We start from the raw sequence: 24,361 nt of genomic DNA on the forward strand, positions 1-24,361 counted from the left end.
ACATCGAGAGGCAGATGTTGGCCATGTACGAAGGAAGGACGTGTACATCGTCTGTGGGCGTTACTGCAGAAAATAGGATTTAAATAGCGTGTTCTCTGCAGCCCTTTGACTATGCAAAGGTCCCCATCAGTTTGACAGCAGCTCTGTTCTGCACAAACAGCACAGTAGATGTTCATGTCGAGCTTTAAATCGCAGACAGCAGAAACTGACTCGTACAGCTAATAACCATAAAGAAAGCTGATCCAGGCTACGTGACGGCACAATCTGGATTAAAAATTCAGACACACACACAAGTGCTCAGCTAAAAACACTCTAGCAGTCTATTTAAGAGAGTTCACATGCAGAGCAGAGCCACTGCTGGGGCTCATCGGCTCTGCCTCTCAGTCACACAAACGCTCGCATCGTCGCACGCATCCGACACGCTGCCGCTCCGCCTCTCTGTCGAGGCTTCGCGTTATATCGTTAATTACACTTGACACCGCTTCTTGTGCGTTTTATATGTGTGTGTCTACGATGTGTCCCCAGAGGCTCGAGGGGGGAAAGCGAGGTTCAAAGACCCCCCGCCACAAAGCTAAATCAATATTAATACATGCTCACGCACGTGCATGCTCACACACTTCCAACAAAGAGATGTCAGCGCGGTGGTTAGAGGGCATTGTTTCACCGTCTCTTCGTCGCTCTCTCCTCTTTGGATGCAGCAGAGCTACACAATGATGCTGCTCCCATCAGCTCAGTGTTGTGTAGAGAAAGCAAACAGACGCCTTCCTGGAAGTGACGGGTAAGAAGTACACGAACACTTCGTCTCCCAACCTCGGCATGCTCGTCTAGCTTCTTTGAGACGCTCCATCATTGCTGTGCACATATTCCACCTCAGTACTGTGTTTGGCCGCGTCGCTCGTTCTCGTGGCTAACATTACAAAATGTCTGCTTTTGCTGGCGAAACAACTCTTCCCTAATTGTTATGGCATCACCTCACAGTTCACATAATCTCCAAACTCTCACAGCAGACATGAATCACTTTAAATGAAACTGAATGTGCACTGTTGAATAAAGGCGCACTCGCAGGCCTGCATTTGAACGTTATCCTGTTATGTAGAAGCAAAAAAGCCATTTTGATAAAGCATCATCTACGGTGGGCTTAACTGCAAGGATCACATGAATAGAATAAAGAAAACAGTTTGCAGACTTTAAATCGGGCTGGAAGTGTCCAGTGAGACTGTGGAGCTTCTAGAGCCATGCTTACAGAAAACGCTGCACTTGGAGCAACCGTCAAATCTATTTTTAATTAAAACTGTATTTATTAAATTGGTTAAATTGAAAAATACACCAATCAGGTTTGAAGTCCTCGCTCAGCGTGACTCGTCGGCCCCACAGCTGACACGCTCGGGCTCAGTGATGGCCTGTGGGTTTGTTTTCACTCAACAATGCATAGGTGTTAGCGATTATGGGTCGATGTGAATTACACACGAACACTTGTTTGCATTAACTGGAGCGCACGCACACAGACACACACACGCAAAGTGAAAATAATTCTCTAATTCGTAGCTACACAGCAGCTGGAGTTGGAGACGCGTCGCCCAGCCTGTGTGGCTTTTACTAATTGCCTCTCCACCCAACCATGCTCGACCAAACATCGGCTCATGGCTGACTTCATAGAGGAGCCTCTGTGTGTGTGTGTGTCAGTATTTTAGCGTTGTGTGTTCTCTTTGTCCTTTGTCACTCAACGCTCATCAACATCAAAATAACATCTGTCAACTTCTGTACAAATACACCTGACAGTCACAGCTGACGCCTGAACACACACACACACACACGCACACACACACACACACACACACACTCCACGCCTCCAACTCGAAACAGTAAAAGCTCGTGATTTCACGACATGCGAGTGTGTGTTTTTCATCTTACTGGAGCACATCTGGGTATATTGTGCTCGCTCTGCTCCAGATGTGTGTTTTTAACCACCACAGGCTACATCACACCTGGACACCACAGAGACTCTCGCACACAAACAGACACACAAAAAATAGAAAAACTAATGACCCATGTCACCCATAAACAACCCAACCCAGGGTCTGAGCCTTCATATGTCTGAGAGCTAACAGAGGCTTGTCTGTAGAAAGTTCATGTCATTGCTTTCATTGCTGCGTCTCTTTCCCTGCACAGAGGAGGCACTACCTGTGTGGCCCCAGGAAGGACCCTCCTAATGACTTAATTGAGCTAATTAACAATGATAAGACATCCAATCAGCACGCTGGCTTCCTGAAGGCTCTTGTTTGGAGCTAATTAAAGAACCAATCACAGCAGGAGAAGGGAAGGTGCTGTGTGACAGTAACAGGGTGAAAGTGTAGCTCATATTTTTATTAGGTCTAAAATTACAGCAATGACACTAACGTCAGACACTGTGTTAACGTTGTGTACTGGGAACCAGTGCTCACACTGGCTTATGGTTTCAGCGCACGGTTTGTTCATGTTGTTGACTTTTGTAGTGAATCACCTTTAAAGCACCGACTTTTCCCTTTATGAATAATTTAAAAAATGAATTCTTAGGGTTCGTATTTCCGTGTCCTCCTGTTTCTAGTATCTAATTTGAACAGTCATGTTTATACTTATGTTGCTTCACTAATTTCCTCCCACCATAGAAATACAACAACTAACTCATGTAATCAGGTAACGGTGGCTCTTTCTTATCTATGACTCCCTCCTTTATACGTGTGCGACTCTTCTGCTGCTTCTACGACTCAAAATATTTTCGTCACGACTGCGACTACGTGTGACTAACTGCAATAAAAATTACTTGTGGAACTCCTGCATTAACCCCCATCACGGTACGCTCCCCATCGCCGTCGCTCCCTCCTCTTCTCCGTCTTCCAGGGGTACTGTTCATGCAGCGTGGAGTCCTCTCTTCCTCTCTCTCAATCTGGGCTCCGTGCTGTGCCGGTTTAATTGCAACAGCACCCTCGTGTGCCAGTCGGGCACTGTGTGTGTGTGTGTGTGTGTGTGTGTGCGTGCGTGTGCGTGCGTGTGCGTGCGTGTGTGCGTGTGTGTGCGTGCGTGTGTGCGTGTGTGTGTGTGTGTGTGTGCGTGTGTGTGTGTGTGCGTGTGTGTGCGTGCGTGTGTGCGTGCGTGTGTGTGCGTGTGTGCGTGTGTGTGCGTGCGTGTGTGCGTGCGTGTGTGCGTGTGTGTGCGTGCGTGTGTGCGTGTGTGTGCGTGCGTGTGTGTGTGTGTGCGTGTGAAGAGATGGAAGGAGAGACCTCCTCAGAGTGTTCAAGGATAAGCAGCAGGGTGTCAGGCCACCTTCCTCTCTCCTCTTCCACCCCGTTTTCCATTTCCTCTCCTCGTGCTCCTCTCTTGCTTCACCTTCCCTCTCCTTGTTTCCATCCAACTCATCTCTTGCCACCAGGCAACTGCAGGGATGGCTCCTCTCATCATCCCACCTCCTCTGCACTACTGCTGTCTCCTCTTCCTCCACCTGAATCTGCCCTCGTCAGCACTGACACATCACCACGTATCTTTTCCTACTGACACCCATCTGTCCTCCATCCTCTGGTCTCTCTGTAACCTCCTCCCGGTCGTACCTCCCGTGATGCCCAGGGAGACATGCTGTCAGGGCTCCCTGCTCCTCACTGCTCTCCTTAATCAGCTGTCAAATATCAAGCGTTCGCTCCACTCGTCTTGCCTTCGATCCCCCGGTGGAGCCCCGACATGCACACACATGGACATGGACATATACAGTGTGGCTGCCTGGACAGAGCCCAGAGGTCGGTGTTCGTGTGCGTGTCAATCGGCAGCATCCGAGTCCTGAAGGATAATGCTGGGAAGATATGTGGACATCACCATCCAGAGACAAAGGAAAGCACCTGAACACACACACAGAGTTATGGATACCCCATCACTTACACACAGGTCATGATGATGGAGAGCTTGTCTGTTTCCCACCTAATGACAACAAAACACTCGCCCACTCCGTCGATCTGTCAGAGCTGTGTGTGTGTGTTTGGTCACGTCAATGAGTGCGTGTGTGGTTTATTAATTCATTTATTTCCTAATGTTGTGCAGCTAGGGAGAGAGAAACAAAGCTGAGAGGAGAGAGGGAGAGTGTTTGGATGAGAAGAGGAAATAGACTGAGCGAGATAATGATGGAGGGAGCAGAGAAAAGGATGGAGACAAAGCCGAGGCCGAGAGACGAACGGGTGGTCCAGAGCGGATGAAGGATTGAGGTAACGTTGTTTAATCACCTCAGCTTCTGCTGCTGATTCTAGACACACAACACACACTTGTCTTAATGATTAGTCATTAGCCAATGAACCCACTGGCAGACAGACAGGCAACAATAAATCTAACACAGCCATCATCGGTGTCTTGCAGGAAGCACGAGAAAACACAAATGCACGACCAAACGCCGAGTTCTCGTTTCTATGATCTTGGAGGGTCCACAGCAGGAGATCTCAGCAGCAGCTGCTCGACACTCGAGCTGCTTTAGGAAAACCAACGGACACGTGATCCTAGAACAACGACGAGACGAACTCTGAAAGTTTTTCTGCATCGCGCGAGTCAACCAGGAGCCATGGGTGGCACACATTAGATATTGGGGAAAGAAAAACTTACGCTCCACCCCCCACAATTTTTTTATCAAGTCACAACAAAAAAACAAGTATCCAAGTTAAACTCGAGCACAATAAGAGTCACCACAGTAGCTTCTCCCTGATTGTGCAAGGCCCAGTGGTGGGGTCCATCTCATGGCTTGAGAATAATGCATGTTCATTATGTCAGTATAACTTCTGCTTATTAGTCTAAACTTTGTTTGGATTGTTGCACAGAAAAAGTTTCCAGGACTTCTTCTGTCAGATAAACACACCAGCATCGATGTTTGCCGTCAATACGCTTGGATATGAATGGAAGCCATTTTTGCCAATATTCACGGTCACACTGATTTCATTACTTAATTCATTTTATTATAATGACTATCATACCAATGTCAGTATTTTATTTATTTCTGACTTTAGTACTGAAGTGCATCACATGCTAGTCCAAAGAAAACACACGCGTGTTGTTACTTTATCGTACCATGGGCTGAACTTTAGCTTAGCAACACGGCTTTACGTGACTCGATGTCTAGCTCTCTCTATTGTCCTGTGAATAGACAGGGTTTCCAAGCCAGTGAAGCAGGGGCACGGTCCCAATGGCCCAGCCTCGCAGAGCAGCAACACACTTACAGTCATACACATACTGTATAATGTAGAGGAGGAACCCTGCAGCTCAGCAGGATAAATGGCAACCAGACGGCCAACACACACACACACACACGTGTGCCAACCCAGAAGAAGCGCCTGCACCACCCGTAACCTGATCTCCATCCACAGCTGCCCCAACATGTGACCAAACAACAGAAAGCAGAAGAAAAGTGAGACACGAATCACATGAAAAGAAACAACGACGGGGAGTAAAAGAAACAGTGAAACCAGAAGAAGAGCGGGACGAGCGCGAGGCAGCGGATTAAATGGGAGAACAGGGAGAGACAAAGGGGAGCGTGCGAGACAGAGAGGTGGTGCAGCGATGAAGGGGCCCCCAGGGGCCGGCGGTGTGGACCGGTCCATTCAAAACATAGCAGGGGGTGCATTCTTCCATCTCTCTCTCCCTGCCTGGCATTTGCCTCCAACTCCTCCGTCACACACCTGGCACACCAGGAGATCCGGGCCAATAAATTGGGAAATATGTGTATATGTTTGTGTGAGAGACGGTTGGCTGCTTCCACATCGTGCAGTGTGCTGTTTGCGCTCTGTGCACGTAGATAAGTGTGATAACACACGTTTGTTGGTTTTTGGCTGCAGGTGAACTCTGGTGCAGATTGTGCACGCGCACACGTGCCCGTGCGCTTAGCCCCACGTAAGCTGGGTTATTCCTTATATGCGCCTTCTGGCAGGCTTTTGCCCTTTTGTGTGTGCAGTATAACTGTGCGGGTGTTTTTCCAAGGCAGGAGACAGAAAATCTGTTTAATCCACAGCAGCCCTGCACACACCAGCACAGCATGCTAACACAACCATAACACATGCGCAAACACACACCAGCGCTGTTGTGTCGGTGTGCGTGTAGCTTAGGGAGCTGCCTTGATACCACACGTGGGTAATCCATCCACCACCTCACAGAGAGTGGGATGCAGCACGAGGGAAGGTAGGAAAGATGGATAAATGTTTGGGGAGAGGGATACGAGCTTGAAGAAGTGCTGGAGACAGTAAGAGGGCGAAGCTTTCTCCTAACATCTTATTTCTTTGTCTCGTAAAAGTTACCTGTTGTTTACAGCTTGTCTCAGTATAAGGATCCACAGGACTGAGCTCTTTGCAGAAAATAACTCCGTGTGCTCCTACAACAAATACATATTTACCATGTTATCTATGCAACGCATAATATATATAGCCTCTGTGTTATATTGGTGGGCGGAGCCTCTGTACTCTCAGTCATGTCAAAATGAGAAAGCCACATTAGTCTGAGCGCACCAGATGTGAGAGCATCCAGTGCTGCAGCTGTACCGTCCTCTATGATTGGTACAGAATAACTCACTAATTAAAGCAGATAACTAATGTGTGCGATATTTTCAAACTACATTTAGCTGCCGAGTCCTGACCGAGTCAAATGTTAAATGAAGGCTTGTTCAAAGCGACTCCATTCCTACGTTGAAAGCAGAGTTACACCAAACGGCGTACAAAGAGATGATATGCAGCGCGGCTCGAGAGCCAGATCGTATTTTATAATGGTGTGAGGACACAGTGTGCCCGTGGACTCTGCGTGCTTCCTGTCCTGATCCGTCTCTCCCCCCTTTTCTGAGTTTTCCCTTTAATTTAAACGCCCTTTTCCTTAGCTGGGAAACGACACCTTTTTAAAAGGGCCAGATACAAAGAAACGAATACAAGCACGAGCGAAACGACAGAGGAAAGACATCCTAATGACCGGCTGACCCCTGATCTGTCGAAGCAAAAAAAGTGCAGGAATGAAAGTGTGTAGGAAGAAGTATGGCACAGTGAAAGGGACAGGAAAGGAGGACTGCGAGGAGGCGGGGGCAGATGTGATGGTTAGTGTGCATTTAACAATAACTGGGTGGAGAAGAAGGGAGGGGAGTTAGGGAAAAGTGAAAATCCAAAATAAATCCGGAACAAAAGAGCAAAGGATGAAAAACGGTTTCAATCAGCTACGTAGTTTACTGAAATCAGTCTTCAGTTCAGCAGTTAAAAGGCTGACGCAGCGTTTGACGAGTGTGAAGAAAGCGAGTCATACTATATAAGAACATCAGCACGATGCAAAAATGTAAATGCGAATGTGATGAGAGAGACGAGAGGACGCCGCGTAAGAGGAAGGACAGGCACATAAAACCATAATTTAACAAGAGAATAAATAGATGGAGACGTTATGGAGGGAGGGAGGAAGGACCAGAGGGGGACCTGATGAAGGGACGATGCGGGGGGCCGAGATCTAAGCCTTACCACTCCTCCCTACACTCCTACCTAGGAAAAGAGGGATTTGCTCTCCCTGGGAGGGATGGAGAGATGGAGGGAGGCGGGGGAGGAGAGACGAGGAGAACAGGAGGACCGCTGAGCGAGAGGGAGGGGGGTTATGGAGGGAGGATGGAGGATAAAGGCAAAACAGATCAAGAGGGAAAAAGAGGAAGATTTATCATAAAAATCCTTCTCTGGAAAAAATCCCCACCATCCTCTCCCAGTGACCGATGCTCAGGAGACTGTTTTACTGCAAAGCCCAGCATCGTTGGGTCCTCGCTCGCATAATGCAACATCTGTTGTCCAGTCAAAACAACTGAACCCTGAGCCCATGTCAGTAACCTCAGAATCACACGTAAACTCTCCTGAGAATAATAAAGTCCTGAATCCCAGAAATCACCTTAAACCAGTAAACTGAAGGATTTGTTTCCCTCTCACATCTTTCCAAAGTGATGAAAACTACCTGACACTAAACTCGATGGGCTGTTTGCGACGCATCACACTGCTCGCATCCTTGCCTCCCGTATCCAGCGTGTGACGCATGGGTTCCAACGGGCTCCAAAGCAAACATTAACAAGCTGCACCCCGCTGCAGCGAGCGTGTCGACGAGACACAAAGCACACGCGTACATAATCCGACTCACTTTACCAAACAAAGACGCTTCTGAAATTTAAAACAAACACATTTTGCACAAATTTCCTTAGGAAATCAGCGTGTGTGTTGTTGAAGGAACAGGTGAGGTCAGGTAAACTGGTCAAATATGAGGTAGCTGGGACTAACATGAACATCACACAGCACCTACTGTCCTGCTCGTTTCCCTCTAACATGCTGTCCATCTTTTTCCTTCCATTTAATCCAAATGTCTTTGGGAGATTTTGGATCCTTTGTTTTCTTGCATCATTACAGGAAGCTTTGTGTATTTTTGCTGCAAATGTATTTCAACCAGTTGTGCTTTTAAGTACCGAGTGAACTCTGTCAGCAGACCTTTCAAACTTTAAGTTGGCAGTCTGTTGCTTTGTCTACTCTCCACACTCCACGTGCGCAGACACGTTCCTTATGGGGAGATGATGCTGAAGTGCATTCTGGGAGAGGCTTGTTTATAATCCAGCAGCCGGCCTTCACAGCTGCCAGTCAGCTACACAACACACACGTGCACACACACATACAGAAGAAGGACTCTGTGTGTGTTTGAAAGAGGGACCCGAGTCGTGCAGCGCACAACTCGAACAAAGATTGACAAAAAAAACAGCCCCCACCCCCACGTTTCTCGAGAAACATGTAAGAGTTTTTGCGATGCCCCGAGTGTCTCTCCATCCCTTCTCCCTCTCCCACTCTTGCTGTCGTTCCTTCCCAACTCAAAACTCAATTAGTAAATTAGTTCCAGCTCGCTAAGCGATAAACAGCAGCCTGGGAGCACGTAAACACACACTCCACACTCCATTAGGGCTCCACAAGCACCATATAACCCAAAAACCCTCAGTACACAGGTACACAAACTCACACACTCCCAAAGTAATTAATTTATCCACTCGCAAAGGAATCGACATGAACACAAAGCAGCACAATGCCCCCGTGTATGTGGTGCATTTGGCATTTACAGCAGACAAGTCTCCACGTAACAGACACGCAGTGCAGGCCGGGGATCGCCGCTGACGTGGAAAGAGAGCAAGGACGAGACAAGAGAAGACAGAGGCTGAAGAAATAACCATGGAGGAAGAGGCATTTAAAAAAAGGAAAGAAGAAGAAGCATCAGGTGCCTGCGACCCCCTCCCAGAGATGAGTGTTTGCAAATGTGTGCGTGCATTTGCATGCAGCCACACACACACAGCTCCAAAGTACAGCTGAGCTGGTTAAAAGCAAGCTTTCATGGCCTTTAAAAATTAAAACACACACTCGAGCTCAGTGGTGTATTTTGACAGTGTGTGATGACCGTGGGTAAAGCACTTATGCTGCTGTAATTAGCCTGATCGCCGTGGCGACAGAAGATGCTTTCTTTCATCCCCTCACTTCAGAAACCGGCATGACACACCAAGACACACTGACACAAGAAACACACATGACTGAAATGTCTGTTAAGCCCAAGTACAGACTCACTGGGGAGGGCACGTTACACACTTACATACAAAAACTCATGCACGCACACACACACACACACAGTATGTGGGGAAATCACAACAGTGACAAGCCGACAAAAAGCAGCTTGATCTTGGTTGTATACCAAAAGTTGGCCGCGTAAAACTGAAATACACGCCTCTCTGTGTCTACCATTGAAAGTCTCTTTGTCTGCCTCCCTCTGTGTGTGTGTGTGTGTGTGTGTGTGTGTGTGTGTGTGTGTGTGTGTGTGTGTGTAACTACTGGATTTAGACGTCTTTGATATGTTACAACTTTCTCAAAAATATTTTGAAGCTTATTAAGGAGAAGCAGTCGTTGATCAGGGTGCACGTCAGTCAGAGAAGTTTGGGTCTCTTTAAGCTAACTTGGTTAACGACGTTCTTCCAAACTGACACAACATGACATCAAGTAGTAAAATCTAGTAATGTGTGTTTGCATTTGAATCATTTTAACGATTCCAGTGTTTTTGTACGACTGCAGGGAAAACAAACGATTATGTAGATAAAATGAACATAAAGACAAACAGATTAAGGACAAAAAAGGGGAAAAAGGTGGAGAAGACAGCTAGAGGGAAAATGAAAGGAAAACAGAAAGGAGGGGGGCGGTGGAGCCGAGCCAGGGCTGAACAAAGACCTACAGTAACAGTGCACTGGCCTTACAACTGCTCTCTGCACACGCTCCCTGGGCTCTGGCTCTGAGTATGCAGTGTGTGTGCATGTGTCAGTCTGCTGCTGTGAGGGTTCCCATAGGTGCCCACCCTTTCAGCAGTTGGACGGCCAACTCATAAACCCTCCCGATTTGCAGCTCCTCCTGCAGAGAAGGGGGGCTGGGCTCAGAGGAGGAAGGAGGACGAAAACTGAGAAAGGGCAGCTGTGCCTCAGGTGGTGGGTAGGTTGTCCACTCCAGGCAGGGTTGGTGGCTGAACCAGAAGTTTCTCTAGATAACAAGCAGAGCGCAGCAGTGTGTGTGTGTGTGTGTGTGTGTGTGTGTGTGTGTGTGTGTGTGTGTGTGTGTGTGTGTGTGAGGCAGAAACACTTAAAAGCACTTTAACCACTAAGATGAAAAAGCACTCCATGGTGCAGTCCATTTACCTGAGAGGAATTTAAATGTGCAGCAGCAAATATTTCTGATGTTCATGTGTGTAGGTGGATACTTTGTGAACCGGATCATCTTATCAACAATAATCAGCAATAGTCAGCTGACACACGCACGCAGAGCAAGCCCCGCTGTTGTAATTAAAGGTGTCCTTGACAGCGAGACAGACCGCGTTCACACTCTTGGATGTTTGAACATCAGCACACTTCTTGCACCAACCGTACCTTTCCACATCAACAGTTTCATGGTCCATCTGGTGAGTACACACACACACACACACACACACACACACACACACACCGATGCCTGCTCTCTGTTTGACACAGGGTGCTAATAACTGACCAAAGGAGCTGATGAATGGCTGCACGTACAGACAAACCTCTTTATTCACAAACACAGATGCATCGAGCACACGATTCTGTGCGACTGAGGACACACAAAGACACACGTTTAACGCCGTCACTGCATCTCCTCTTCTTTGTTTCCCACTGTGAAAACCTCGGAAGCATCGTCTTCAGCAGTGGATGTGTTTGTGTTACAGGCCATGTCTGTACTTTAAGCTTAGTGTTACTGCAGCGCGCTGGGACTGCTGTGTGTACTCGATCTGTATGCATGGTGTGTGAGTCTGTGTCTGTGCGTGAGAGTGACAGACGGAGAAAACGAGAGGAAGAGAGTTGTGTGTGTGTTTGGTCCAGGTGCTGGGACCTGTGTGTGTCCCTGGGCAGGGAATGCAGGGATCCCTGGACTCTCCTCTGCTTCCTGCTAACGAGACACACACACAGCACGCCTTCACACTCCCGCACACACGTACGCGCCGCATCGATCAGGGCGAGGATGAGGGTCGCTCTGCGCCCCGTTAGCTAACCGCTAAGGACAGAGCGCCTCAGGGCACGCTGCCCCCCACCTACGCACGCACACACAAATACATACATGCAGATATCTCATCTGAATTCAGCCCCAGAGTCGGGCTGAAATGCGTCTCACATACTAAAAAGGCTTCACTGCTGGATTATGCACCATCTACAACACAACTGATGGTGGTGAACACTATACAGTGGCACGACAACAAATACAACCGAGTTGTAACCGAACGCCCCCGACAGCTCCACATCAAACACACATACATGGGCTTAGATTAATTACTCCTAACATCTGGTCTGAAGTCAGCCGTGTCTCGGGAGCATCGGTGGAAATGTGCGTGTCCGTGGATGTTTGCGTCACGGTCGCCGGTGTTGTGCGTTGTGCAGCGGTTTGCCTGAAAAGCCCTTTTAATCATCTTTCTTCCTAAATATGGAGGAAATATGTTTGTGTGTGTATTCCTGTGTCAACAGGCTCATCAAAGACACGAACGCTGCGCGGCAGTTTTTATGTATTCTGTAATGTCGCGTTTCATCCTGCAGAGAGGACGTGATTGGCCTTTAGGGACCGCACACACAAATGCACACACAGACACAGGCGGCATCATTAAAAACCATTTGCAGACATTACATTACAACATTAAGTGGCTAACGGCTACAGCAGCACCAGGGTATTAAACTTTATGATCATTATTACAGGAGATGATTGTTTGAACAATTAAAGACAGCAGGCAAGACGTAAAACAGTCAACTGCTGTACGATTACACGATTCACAGAAAAGAACAAATGCAGAGAGACGCGAGGACGTAGCGTTCATCAACACTGTTCGCACATCTCACATCGATACGTTTGATTACACTGTAACAACCTGCAGAGCAGCAGTAACGCTAGTAACGATGTAGCTAACCCGAACCGCTTGTTTCAAAACGTGACGGCGTGCTCTAAGAGGTATAATTAGAAACTACAGTAAAGGACACACAGGCACAAAAAATGTGCTGACCGAGGCAAATATCTGGGAGTAACATCTGGGTGAGTAAGCGGTTAGAGACACAGGGAGGAGAGGCTGACGCTCGCGCCGCTCTTCTTCTTCTGCTGTGGCCTGAAGAGCAGCAGGGAGGAGAGGACGATGGGGAAAGGCCGGTTACTTCTGTGATGCAGCGTATGCGTGTGTGCGTGCCTGTTTGTGTGTATGAATAATTCAGGTCCATGGAGAGGGCAGCCTGCTGCGGTAATGAGGAGGACACGCATTGATACCAAATATTGCTGGTGGGAAGCTATCGATCCAACAGCCATTTGTCCAAACTTTAGTCGGGGAGCCGGCGCTGTCTGCAGGCGCCGCAGTGACGGACGGACAGCTGGATAGGAGGACGCTGATAAGAGGAACAGTAATTACCTCTGAGTAGTAAAGATAAGATCACTGTGAGAAAACCTAAACTGTGTTTTTAAACTGCGCAGTCTTGAATCAGATGTTAAAGCTGGAAACACAACTCGCTGCGTTCCTCTACAGGAAGTCGGGACCACCGCGGCGTACATTAACGCTGCTCTTGCTCCGGATTCAATTTCCCTTTTGCAGATCTCTCTTCCTGCACTAACAATGTTCCCGGTTTGTAGATGTGCACATGCAGTACTCTCCAAAAGTCCAAATCCAGCCTTCCAGTTCAAAGGCGACCGAGGCGCCAGAGACTGCACCGTGCATTCATTTTTTATAATTGTGCTGGGCTCATACTCCATATAACACAGCACTATATAAACCTTATACTGTCTGACCGTGTAATAAAAGTATTACTGTGTGTCGTTTACCCCTAAAGCCCTGGCTGCTCCTGTTTGGCCCGCTGTGGAAACCAGGCGCTTCATGTAAGAGCTCACAATGAAAAAATACAAAATAAACTCCTTTGAACCTTCTTGCAAAAATTTCCCATCTCCTTGTGTACACACACACACACACACACACACACACACACACACACACACACACACACACACACACACTCCCCCTTGGTTTCCTGGTGTCACAGTGTCAGATATTCCAGGTTAGAGAGAACACTGGGGAAATTACACTCCTACCTAGGCCTCTAGCGCTGTGAGCACGAGAGAAAGAGGGGAGGGGGGGAGAGAGTCCAGCGAATCTCATGGGTACACCTGTTACCTCAGGGAAGGTGGACAGACAATGAACAGAGGGAAGTAGTGATGGGGTTGGTGGGGAGGGATAGGATGATGGAGTGCAGGAGAGAGCGGGAGGGATTAAAGACAAAGAGGACAGAGAAACAGCAGCAAACCAAACCGGGCCGTTCAATCAGTCCCACAGCCTCTCATTATGCGAGTGGGGATTTCACATCACTGCATGTGAGATATTCTCTGCTTAGACGTATCACCGATTTAACCCACATATGGTGTCATCAATACCGATGGTAGAAAATGCATGTGTAGCCACATGTGTGTCGGCGAGGATGGAAGGTGCTGGAACATCGCTGCGTGTGCAGAAAAAGAACGTGTTGTTGTCAGTCTGTGCAGATGGACACGGCGGCAGAGCACATCTGCTGTGTTTGCACAGACTTGGGTCTCCTGGTTTGAATCAGAGTATCAGACGACGTAGATAACGACGGCTAACCCGGCCGTGGACGCGTTGCAGATACTGTTTGTCTGCTTCGACAAACCACAGCAGATTTATTCTCCACATTCTGACTGAAGACTCAGGGCCACAAATGTGAGTGTAAAGGATTCAAGTGGTGACTTGTGCCGCCTGCAAAAACTACAAGAGTTTGTTTGTGTTTATCATGCACAGAGCACAAAGTTACTGATGATAAATCAGTCGTGTCTTCTTTGGTCAGGATTCCTGATGATGCAGCCATCTTTGTTCTTTAAATATCAGGAGTCACATGTTCTGCACTTGGACACGTTTGCGTGTCAAAAAGGCCTAAACAGTACAAATACGTAGGAAAAGCGGTAAGAGCGGCGATCTTTGCATCAGCGGGTTAAGGAATCATTCTGTGACTTTATTATTACGTGAGAGAAGGAGGCTCGCTGAAGGTTCTAGAAACAGTGCAATCAACAGGCTCAAGTGGCTTATTGTCTCAGTGACATACAGACAGAGTCAAAGCTTGTCACCTGATTGGTCTTTAGCAGCGATCTATGCGACTGATGCAGGTGCTTTATTGCGAGCTTCCCGCGGCACTAAAAGCTCCGATTGAAAGTGGAATGGCGGGAGGTGTTTCCAGACGCTTTTCACAAAGCTCAATTGCTTTTGGCTCTGCGGTTAGTCTGACACAAAGTGGCACCGGGACTCAAACCTACAGCCCCACTCTGAGCAGCCACAGCGGGCACTGCCAGGCCGCGCTCGCAAACACACACCCACACACGCTTCCACGCCGATCCTGCTATAAACACACACATGGTTACTACCAATCACACTGCACTCGCTCATTCACGCGCTTTTCCTGTCTTTTCCTGTCACACGCACACACGTACACGCCCAGCCGCCCCGGACACGAGTTCTCTGACCCGAGCCGTCTCTCTACCTGTAACAGAGCAGTAATTACAACGTGACACCAGACAGACTACAAACAGCCCTGCAATTAATCCTGCGCAGAGCGGGGAAGGTGTCCGTCTCTACATGTTTCCTGCAGATTCATGAATACAAAGAGTTTCTTACTGCCACAACTTTAGACCTGTGTGAGTAAGGCACACGCCCACAGTCCACGTTTTCTTTACCACAACGAGGTCCTAGTGGCGTGCTCGCTGCCTGCCACGTGACGGCTGAACGAGACTGGACATACAAGCAGGTTATATGTGAAACAGACGACTCAAAACACCGAGCGTGCAGGAGCAGGGCAGTTGCATCTAGGACACGCCCGACTCCTCAACTATAAAGAAAAAACATCTGGATAGCATCCAAAGGCACACACACACACACACACACACACACACACACACACACACACACACACACACACACACTCTAATGAAGCCCCGGTAGTGACGAAGAGCAGCAGGGAGCGGCGTGGATCGCCGAAGACAAGGGTGTGCGAGCTTTCGTCGCAGAGTGTGCGTATGTGTGTACGAGCATGTGCGTCTCCGGCGGGATAATTATGGCGCTCCTCAGCAGCTGAGCGTGCCAGATGTACTGGGAGAAGGAGAAGGAGGTGGTGGGGGAGGAGGACTAAGAGGAGGAGGAGGAGGCGCGGCGCAGAGCAGAGAGGGAGCCCAGCACCAGGAGCAATGCAGCAGGGACTATACAGAGTTTTATGTGAATACATTAGTGTGTGTGTGTGTGTGTGTGTGTGTGTGTGTGTGTGTGTGTGTTTGCGCGCTCATACCTGGGTATTCGTGTGTGTGTGTGTGCCTACATAGGAGAACGACTGTCTGTGCATACGTGTTTGTACGTACAAATATCAGGCGTGTGTGTGTGTGTGTGTGTGTGTGTGTGTGTGTGTGTGTGTGTGTGTGTGTGTGTGTGTGTGTGTGTGTGTGTGTGTGTGTGCGCGTGCGTGCGTGTGTGTGTGTGTGTGTGTGCGTGCGTGTGTGTGTGTGTGTGTGCCTACATAGGAGAACGACTGTCTGTGCATACGTGTTTGTACGTACAAATATCAGGCGTGTGTGTGTGTGTGTGTGTGTGTGTGTGTGTGTGTGTGTGTGTGTGTGTGTGTGTGCGTGCGCGTGCGTGCGTTTGGCATGACCAATTCAGTTTCTTGCCATCCACCATTAGCAGGCTGGCTCTGTCACAAATGAGCGTCTCTCATCCAGCAGAGATAGGATGGAGAGAGACGGAGAGCGTGAGATGAGGAGCAGAGAGAACAAAGGGTCATAAAAGACCCCAAAAGTTCAAACTACAGTCACACAGATTTGCATAATGACCACAACTGCCATTGCAGTGTGTGCGCGGGGTCAGCGCGGCGTCTGATGTGTCCCTGTGATAGAGCGCTGCAGGTGAGATGCTGTGCAGACACACAAACACCAGAGGCCTGCAGAATACAGGAAATCAAGTGTGTTCTACCTGTGAACTGCTCCCACGTTTCATTATTTAAACACCTCGCGTGGGCGCTCTGTGTCGTCATCGCTGACGACAGTTTTCCAGATTAAACGAAGTATCAGAAAGATTTTTTAATCTCTGATAAAAATGGTGCCACATAAATAACATGCACACAGACTCCCCGGGCCTCGAAGCCATTGTTGCGACACTGACGGGACAAACGCATCTCTCATCACCGCTGCGTAAAATAACACAACATTGTTAAGAAATATACTCTAAAACACTTCTTCAGTAAAGACTCAGAGAAGAGAAACACAGAGAACTTCTTGCTAGCAAGGGCAGCCTCCAGAACTGAGACTCGCCCTGAGAAACTGCCCCGGTCTTTATTTATACTTTAGTGTGTGTGTGTGTGTGTGTGTGTGTGTGTGTGTGTGTGTGTGTGTGTGTGTGTGTGGCCCCATAAACAACTTCCCTTAACCTGCTGGTCTGGAAAATCCAACAGTTCATCTGTATGTAAAGAAGCACTTAAACTAAAACTGACATAGCTGCGTTAATCCTGCCGTAAAACAATAAGACAAGGTACGAGCTCTCTCATGCTCCCAGGACGTGGGGGTGAACACCCTAGAATGTTACAGACCTCCTAGGATGAGACATTCTTTCAATATGCCACCAACTAAACACTTCTACACACAAGTGATTACATGCAGCATTCTACCATATGCAAACTTATATCACTGAAAGATTATACTGACTACTAAATACAATTTTCCATTGACAAACATTTATACACCGTTGTGAAGCAGCATTGTGAACGCACGCACAGTGACGTGTGAGTGTGCTGAACGCTACAAAGACGGGCTGAAAAAGGAGGGCAGAAAGTAAGAGACTCCTCAGTGGCTGGCTTTGTCACCTCCTCACCCAGGAGGAGGGGAGCAAAGCACCTTGGGAAATTACTGAAAGCAGAATGCATTGATTTATCCAGGATGATGTGCATGCATGGCTGTGTGTGTGTTTTTGTCAGAAGGCCTTTGTACTGCAATAAAGAGAACAGCCTGGTCGACATCTGCTTAGAGCCGAAAGACGTATCACCCTTCCTCTCGTAGCCGTGCTCACTCCTGCCTGCTTCTGTGTAATTATGAGTCAAAGAAAACCCTCCAACCTCTCCCAGCGTGTCGCAGCATCCCACCTCCTGCTGTGCTGCTTTAAACCATCCTTTCTTCCTCTGCTGGAACACGAATCAACATAAAGCTGTGAAACCTATTTATTACTTATGATGGCCAGCAGCAGTGACCTCAACAGCCACTTTTTATGCTCTCAGAACACAGTTTTGCATATATTGAGCTTTCTCCGCCTCTCTGCCATCTCCAGCAGCTCTATAATCACATCACATTTCCTGAACATCCGGCTCGTACAGTGTGCACACCAACACAAAGACCATCACGTTCTTGTTCTAACATTTTGTTTTAAAAGCCTTCATGAGGTGGATCCAACCACAAGTATATAGAGTGCTGTGCAAAAGATGCTGTAAACAAAGAGCTTTCAGAAATATAAACGATTGTTTATTGGCCCCAAGTGTATTCTGCAGCAGGACAACGAGCCAAAGTCATGAAGAGCTATCTTCAGCGTGACGAACAAGAAGTGCTGCAGTGATGCTACGGCCCCCACAGAGCCCCGAGTGTGTCTGGGATTACATGAAGGACGCGAGGGAGCCGACATCCAAGATGTTTGGAACAACCCACCAGCCGAGCTCCTTCAAAACCTAGAAGAAGGCAAAGGGTGCTCACACAAATATGGATTTTTCTTTATTCTCTGCAGTTTGTTGATTGATGATAAGAATGATTAACACTTATTTCTTAAAGCATTGGTTGCTTTACAGCACCTGCCTAAAACCTCTGCACAGAGGTCGCTGTTCTTCTTTCTTCATGCAAACTTAACATCCTACCACAGCGTGGAAATGTGATCAAAGTTTAGACTTTGACTGCAACACCTCCACATGTTTGTAATATTCTGTCCTGCAGTTGCATCCAGGCTTCAGCTGGCCTCACATTCGACTCTAGATTACTCTGAGAGTTCACCACACTAGCACACTTTACGGTCGGTATAACGTGCCGTGTCCGGTTTTCTCAGAGGTCTCGTGGTTTGTTCAAATGCAGCTTTGCAAACCCGAGCTGTGCCACCATCTTCTTCTAGAGATAAGAGGCTTTGCTTCCAAATAAGCCGCACGTGTTCATTCTTTTGATAACGGCACTGTGGTGAACTTTCTCTGAGCACTGGGCAGGCTGGCCCCGGGCTGATGGGACTATGGACCTGAGTTAACACATACTTGAATGTCCCATTTACTGATGGTCACTTAATTAAGTGCATTGATTAAAAGCACCTGACTGATACTTAGCATCTTAGCTTCTATGGACTTCTTCACAGGAGTGCATGGACCCAACCCCGAGTGGCCGTTCAGGGAATTGTAGTTTTTGGCACGCCCATGCTGATAACTAAACATTTGTTTGACCTGTAACACTGTCAGGAGATCAGCTGCTCCATGATGCACTTAGAAGTTTAGTAAAATATATGAGCAGACTAAATTCTCAGTTTTTAAATAAACCATTTGTGACATATTTGGAAAATATTAGTATTAAAAATTAAACGTAAATCTTGTAACAGTGGTTTTTGCAGCTACATGAAGATACCCGGTGTCATCAACCTCGACTCGCGTGCTTTTCTCCACAATCGTAGCTGTGCTACGACTACCTCAGTACAGAAGCATGCAGTACAACCACAGACGGAGTCAACTACAGCAAAACTACATCTATCAGCTGCTTACAATGCAGCTGCATTAATAACATACGAAACTCCCACAGTGGACTGACACGTGTGTGTGTGTGTCTGTGTGTGTGTGTGTGTCTGTCTGGCACCATCCTCCTCTATCTCTGCTGGTTCAAACAAGGCGAGCAAGGTGACCCTGAATCGCAGGCTGTGTGTGTGTGTGTGTGTGTGTGTGTGTGTGTGTGTGTGTGTGTGTGAGTGAGTGAGTGAGTGAGTGTGTGTGTGTGTGTGTGTGTGTGTGTGTGTGTGTGTGTGTGTGTGTGTGTGTGTGTGTGTGTGTGAGTGAGTGAGTGAGTGAGTGTGTGTGTGCATGCGTGTACAGTCCCAGTAATTAACACCAGCCACTAATGAAGTCCAGCTGCTCGGCAAGACGACCGAGTGTGAGCCAAACTCTGCCAGAAACCGCTCTCATCCTCTCCGTCTCTCTGCTCGCGTCTCCGGCTTTAGTCATCCACCCTTCCACGCCTCCACCTTCTCTACATTTCATTTCATATTGATCTGCGTTGCCTCCAAGTCTTCTGCAGTTTCTGTGTCTGCACCTGCACGTTTCCTCTCCTGCGGTGTTCCATCAGTACGAATCTCACTTTATTGATCTTTAATCACCACTATTTTTGTCACTGTGGCAGTTTGTGCTCTCACACTCTGCTGTGCTCTCCTTCTTGTGCCATTACATGATGCTTCTTTCAGTTTTGTTCTATATTTAGCACAGTGCTACTTTTTATTCTGTATAGATTTAAATGAAACGTGATTTGTTTTTAGATTCAGGGACGAACCAACGAACTGTTGCCTTATTTCCACTGTTTCAGGTAGAAATATCATCTCCATGACTACAGGGTGACTGCGATGTGTTTGCAGAGGAACAGCCATCAAGGTATCGTCATCAGGTTCAAGAGCAGCCCAGGAGAACATAGTGATGATCTCTAGTCTCAAACTCATTCGTCTGTACAAATTTACATCCTGAGAAGTTCTCACACGATTTGTTAGATTTCCACACTTCAAACCCAGATGGACTAAACACAAAAAACACAAATGTTTTTCTTAGAGAAGAAAAGGAGGCGCTAACATCTGTGTGTCCTTCTCAACCCCAAAGTGTGACAATGTGAGAAGTTACATGTGTAAAACAACAGGAAAATAACGAGCTAGATTATATTATCCATCTGATAATCCACCACTGGACTTTCGACAGCTCTGTAGATGTTTCTGTAAATTGTTTTTCAACCGTTCTGCGTGGATCACAAGCAGTTTATCTGAATATATTCCTGAAACATGTAAGTGCCGCTGATGGGGTCAAAATAGGCTGAGGATCAGAAACCCATCAGTCCTGAAAACAGCAACAATCTGAGTGTAACTGTACAAGAATATCTTTATTCACTCAGGTCATGTTTTAAACAGCAGACAGGTCAGCCCCCCAGACGGGCTTGAAAAGGAAACATCACCAATAAACATGACTGAAGTTCACACAGTCTGCGTCTCTGTCGTACACCGAGCACGGCGTCGTCGTGCTGCACGCCGCACGCTGTAGTAAAGCCTCCTCAGTGCAGCCCATTTAAAGGCTAAACCTTATTGCATTACTGCACAGGCCTAGCAAACGCACACTCAGTCGCTACCAGCTGTGACAGATGTGCCTGTCACAGGAGAAAATGAATTCAGAATAGTTAGTGAATTAAGCAGGGAGTTAATTGTTGCTTGGCCTCTGTTTATGAAGCGCATAAAGGCAAAGCGCCTTGTTTGTCTTGTGACAATTAGCCAGCACGGTGTGTGTGTGTGTGTGTGTGTGTGTGTGTGTGTGTGTGTGTGTGTGTGTGTGTGTGTGTGTGTGTAAAATGGTCCTGTTGTCTTTAGCAGCTGGTGCAGCCACACCTGGACAGCTTGAGAAGGAAAAAGAGGGGGGGGATGTAAAGGGGGCTGCAGGTAGAGATGCTGTACATCAGCCTGTGCTCAGCCACAGATGCAGCACACGGTGAGAGAGACGTCGCCCATGCAAAGCAGGAAACTTCTATATGTGAGGTAAGAAAGCTGAAGCTGCATATACACATATCCTCGCGAGCAGAGCACACACACTCATTATTTTGTGTTGTGATAGCTATCCTGGTTGGGTCTCTCCCAGACTATTTGTCAGTGTGTCCTATTAGGTTTCCAAACAGCTTGTAATGACTGGTAATAAACAGCAGAAGAAGAAGAAGGTAAATCAAGCGAGAAGACGACAAAATGAGCTCTCCAGGGGACGGCTGTGCTCCCAGCCTCCAGAACACTCACACACACGCAGAAATACACCAACAATCCTGTCGACGTATTCATGCAGTCAATAAAAGCGACAGTGGCAGGTTATGGGCGCTAACAAAGAGCAAACGTGTCACTGTAACAGAGTCAGAGCAGTTAGAGGAAATGTGCGACTGAGTAGATAAAACTGCACGCTAGCAACACGTTAGCTTACGGCCAGGAAGTTGTGACTGTTACATAAAAACGTACATTTTAAATAAACTAAATCCACAAATGAAAGAATCTGATTTGGTCAAAACTAACACTCGGTTCGTCTCTCCTCCCATCCTCCTTCATCCAGCCCTCTGCGGTCCCCTCGCTCTCTCCCGCTCTTCGTTCCCTTGTCCCTTCATCATCACTCCCTTCCTCCCTCTGGTGTCACAGCTCACTGGCTCCAGGTGGTGAGGGAGGAAGGGAGGAAGGGATGTAGGGAAGGATGGATGGAGGAGGAACTGAAGGCAGGAGGAGGGGTTTCTGTCATCTGTCCCTATGTTGATGCCACCACGATGAAGAGTGACATGCTGCTCGGCGTTTGCTGTTTCATTTCTTTCATGTAATCTCGAGATAAACCAACTCCTTGGTCAAATTCTGTGAAACAGCCGCTTTATCCTGTCCTACATTCACTTAGACATAAATATTCCAACATGACGCTCACGTGTTTGTAAACTAGAAGCTGTGTTTAAGCAGTAAAAGCAGTATTAACGGTGTTATAGCAGCTCTACTGACGGCAGAGGGCCAGGTGTGTGTGAGCTTTTACTACTTCACAGCACCAACTCTCGTCGTTGGTGATACAACTGATCACAAGCCAGACAACGAGACCGTTTTTCCTCTGCCAGGCCGTCCGCTTCCTTCAAGGCGCGAAAAGAAGTAACAACGTCCAAATCAGGATTTAGCATGTGTGAAACTCCAAGATGAGTTTGGACGCCTCCTCACTGAGCACACAGCGATGCACTTTCTTCAGCTCAGATGCTGGTTATTCAGCAACGACAGCAGCCGGAGCAGTCTGCATCTTATTAGTGCAGGTGCAGCAGGGCAGAAGAGAACAGCAACGCTGCTAGCCTGTGGCAAAGACGCGCACACACACACACACACACACACACACACACACACACACACACACACACACACACACACACACACACACACACACACACACACACACACGAGTGAGCCCTCAACCACATTATCCACCTCCATTGACTCTAAAAGCTTCTTACTCGCCTCATTAAGTCTTCAGTGACACAAAGTAACCACACCAGACCCGCGCAGCACCACACACACACACACGTACAGATAGGTGTGTGTGTGTCTGCACACTGGTGTTAAAGGGGGGGGGGGCTTAGAAATGTTTGTACAGACACACATCGGCTCAGCCGCAGCCCGTGGGACGGCTGCTTAGACATTACTAGTCAAGCGCGTCGCAGATTTGACTGCAGGCTAACAGACAGGTTGAATGCAGGTTTGAAATGCCAAATAAATGCAACCTCCAGGTAGAAAATAAAAGCAAGCCAGTATTATTTAATGCCCTGGTTCACACAGGGCTTCATAAACTATTTATGGTCTTCACCCAAAGTCACCATCAAATTTAAAAGGTGAGCGCGCTGGTGCTTTAACTGAAATGTGCCCAGCTTCATTCAGGGAGCTTTAAGATGCTGTTGCAGGGGCAGCGATGGCCACGTGTGCATCTGACCAGCTACAAAGTTCATCAGAAATGTAAAGGATGTAAATAAGGGGAGCTGCAGTTATTATGGTGCATTGATGTAAATAGGTAAGTAAAGCTCATGCTGAGGACACATCATTAGCCACCGCACTCCACAGGGAACACTTAGATCCAGGTGAGTGGCCACTCGATACCTCCAAGGCATCTGTGTGCGCGTGTGGTGTGTATGAGGTAGGGAGGACAATGAAGCATGCAGCTAGCAGTGGGGATTGGGGTGAATGAAGATCTGAGGTGAGGTAACTATGCAAAGATTCAGCCTCACTGTGTTATTACGCACACTGACTCCTGCGCTGCACCTTTATTTTCCACATCATGCACTGTGACTGTGTTCTACCCCTGAACTCAGTAACACAAGAAAAAAGCTCATGAATACTGATACTAGTCTGTATGTTCAAAAGCAGTAAAATGTTCATGATGATGGGCAGGCAGTGGGACAGCGTAATGCTGCCTTGCTCATAGTGGGAGACAGAAAGGGGACAAACCTTGCCGACAGGCGGGCTCTTCTACAGGCCATCCGTTTGGCAGGTGGGGATGAGGAGAGAATGGGCACAATTAGTTATCTGTACTGTGAACGTGCAGCGTGTGGGGAGGAGGCAAACGCAGTGTTAAAGGTAAAGGAGCTCGCTGTCATCAACAAATACTGAGTGAACCTCATCGTCCCACAGAAAACATCAGCGACACTGAAACTCTTTCAGAACAGCTGCTGCAGACTGATGTGAGGAAATCTGTCAGATACTTTTAACGCTCTGATCGCCTCCAGTAAATATGACACGGGAGCGTAGCTAAGGCTTAAAGCTGACCTACAGAGATGCACAGGAACAAACTGATGCAGGCGAGTCGAGGAAGACAAAGGTCTGAGACGAAGACAGCAAGGACACTTAGCTGCATCAAAGTGAGCATTATAACCAGTATGCTAATTGGAGACTGGTCCCTGATTAGTACCAATGGAAAGGGCTGACAACATGCTGCGTGTGTGTGTGCGCTGTCTGTGTGTGTGTGTGTGTCTGTGTGTGTGTCTGAGAAAGTGAGGCCTCATGCTGT

The 24,361-nt window shown here is 47.7% G+C and overlaps 1 protein-coding gene across 2 annotated transcripts in view; it reads right to left on the minus strand.

Annotated features, from left to right (window-relative positions):
* The window catches only part of znf423 (zinc finger protein 423), a 130,317-nt gene that overhangs the window by 29,709 nt on the left and 76,247 nt on the right, over positions 1-24,361 (minus strand). Inside the window, exon 19 of one of the 2 annotated variants that reach the window (XM_004569181.4) lies at positions 23,803-23,823. The exons of the other annotated variant lie outside the window; for it this stretch is intronic. Coding sequence (XP_004569238.1) covers positions 23,803-23,823 — 21 coding nt within the window. The remainder of the gene's footprint in view (positions 1-23,802; positions 23,824-24,361) is intronic. 2 annotated transcript variants of the gene reach the window in all.

The sequence above is a fragment of the Maylandia zebra genome, linkage group LG7 (genome assembly GCF_041146795.1).
Source record: "Maylandia zebra isolate NMK-2024a linkage group LG7, Mzebra_GT3a, whole genome shotgun sequence".
Classification (NCBI taxonomy): domain Eukaryota; kingdom Metazoa; phylum Chordata; class Actinopteri; order Cichliformes; family Cichlidae; genus Maylandia; species Maylandia zebra.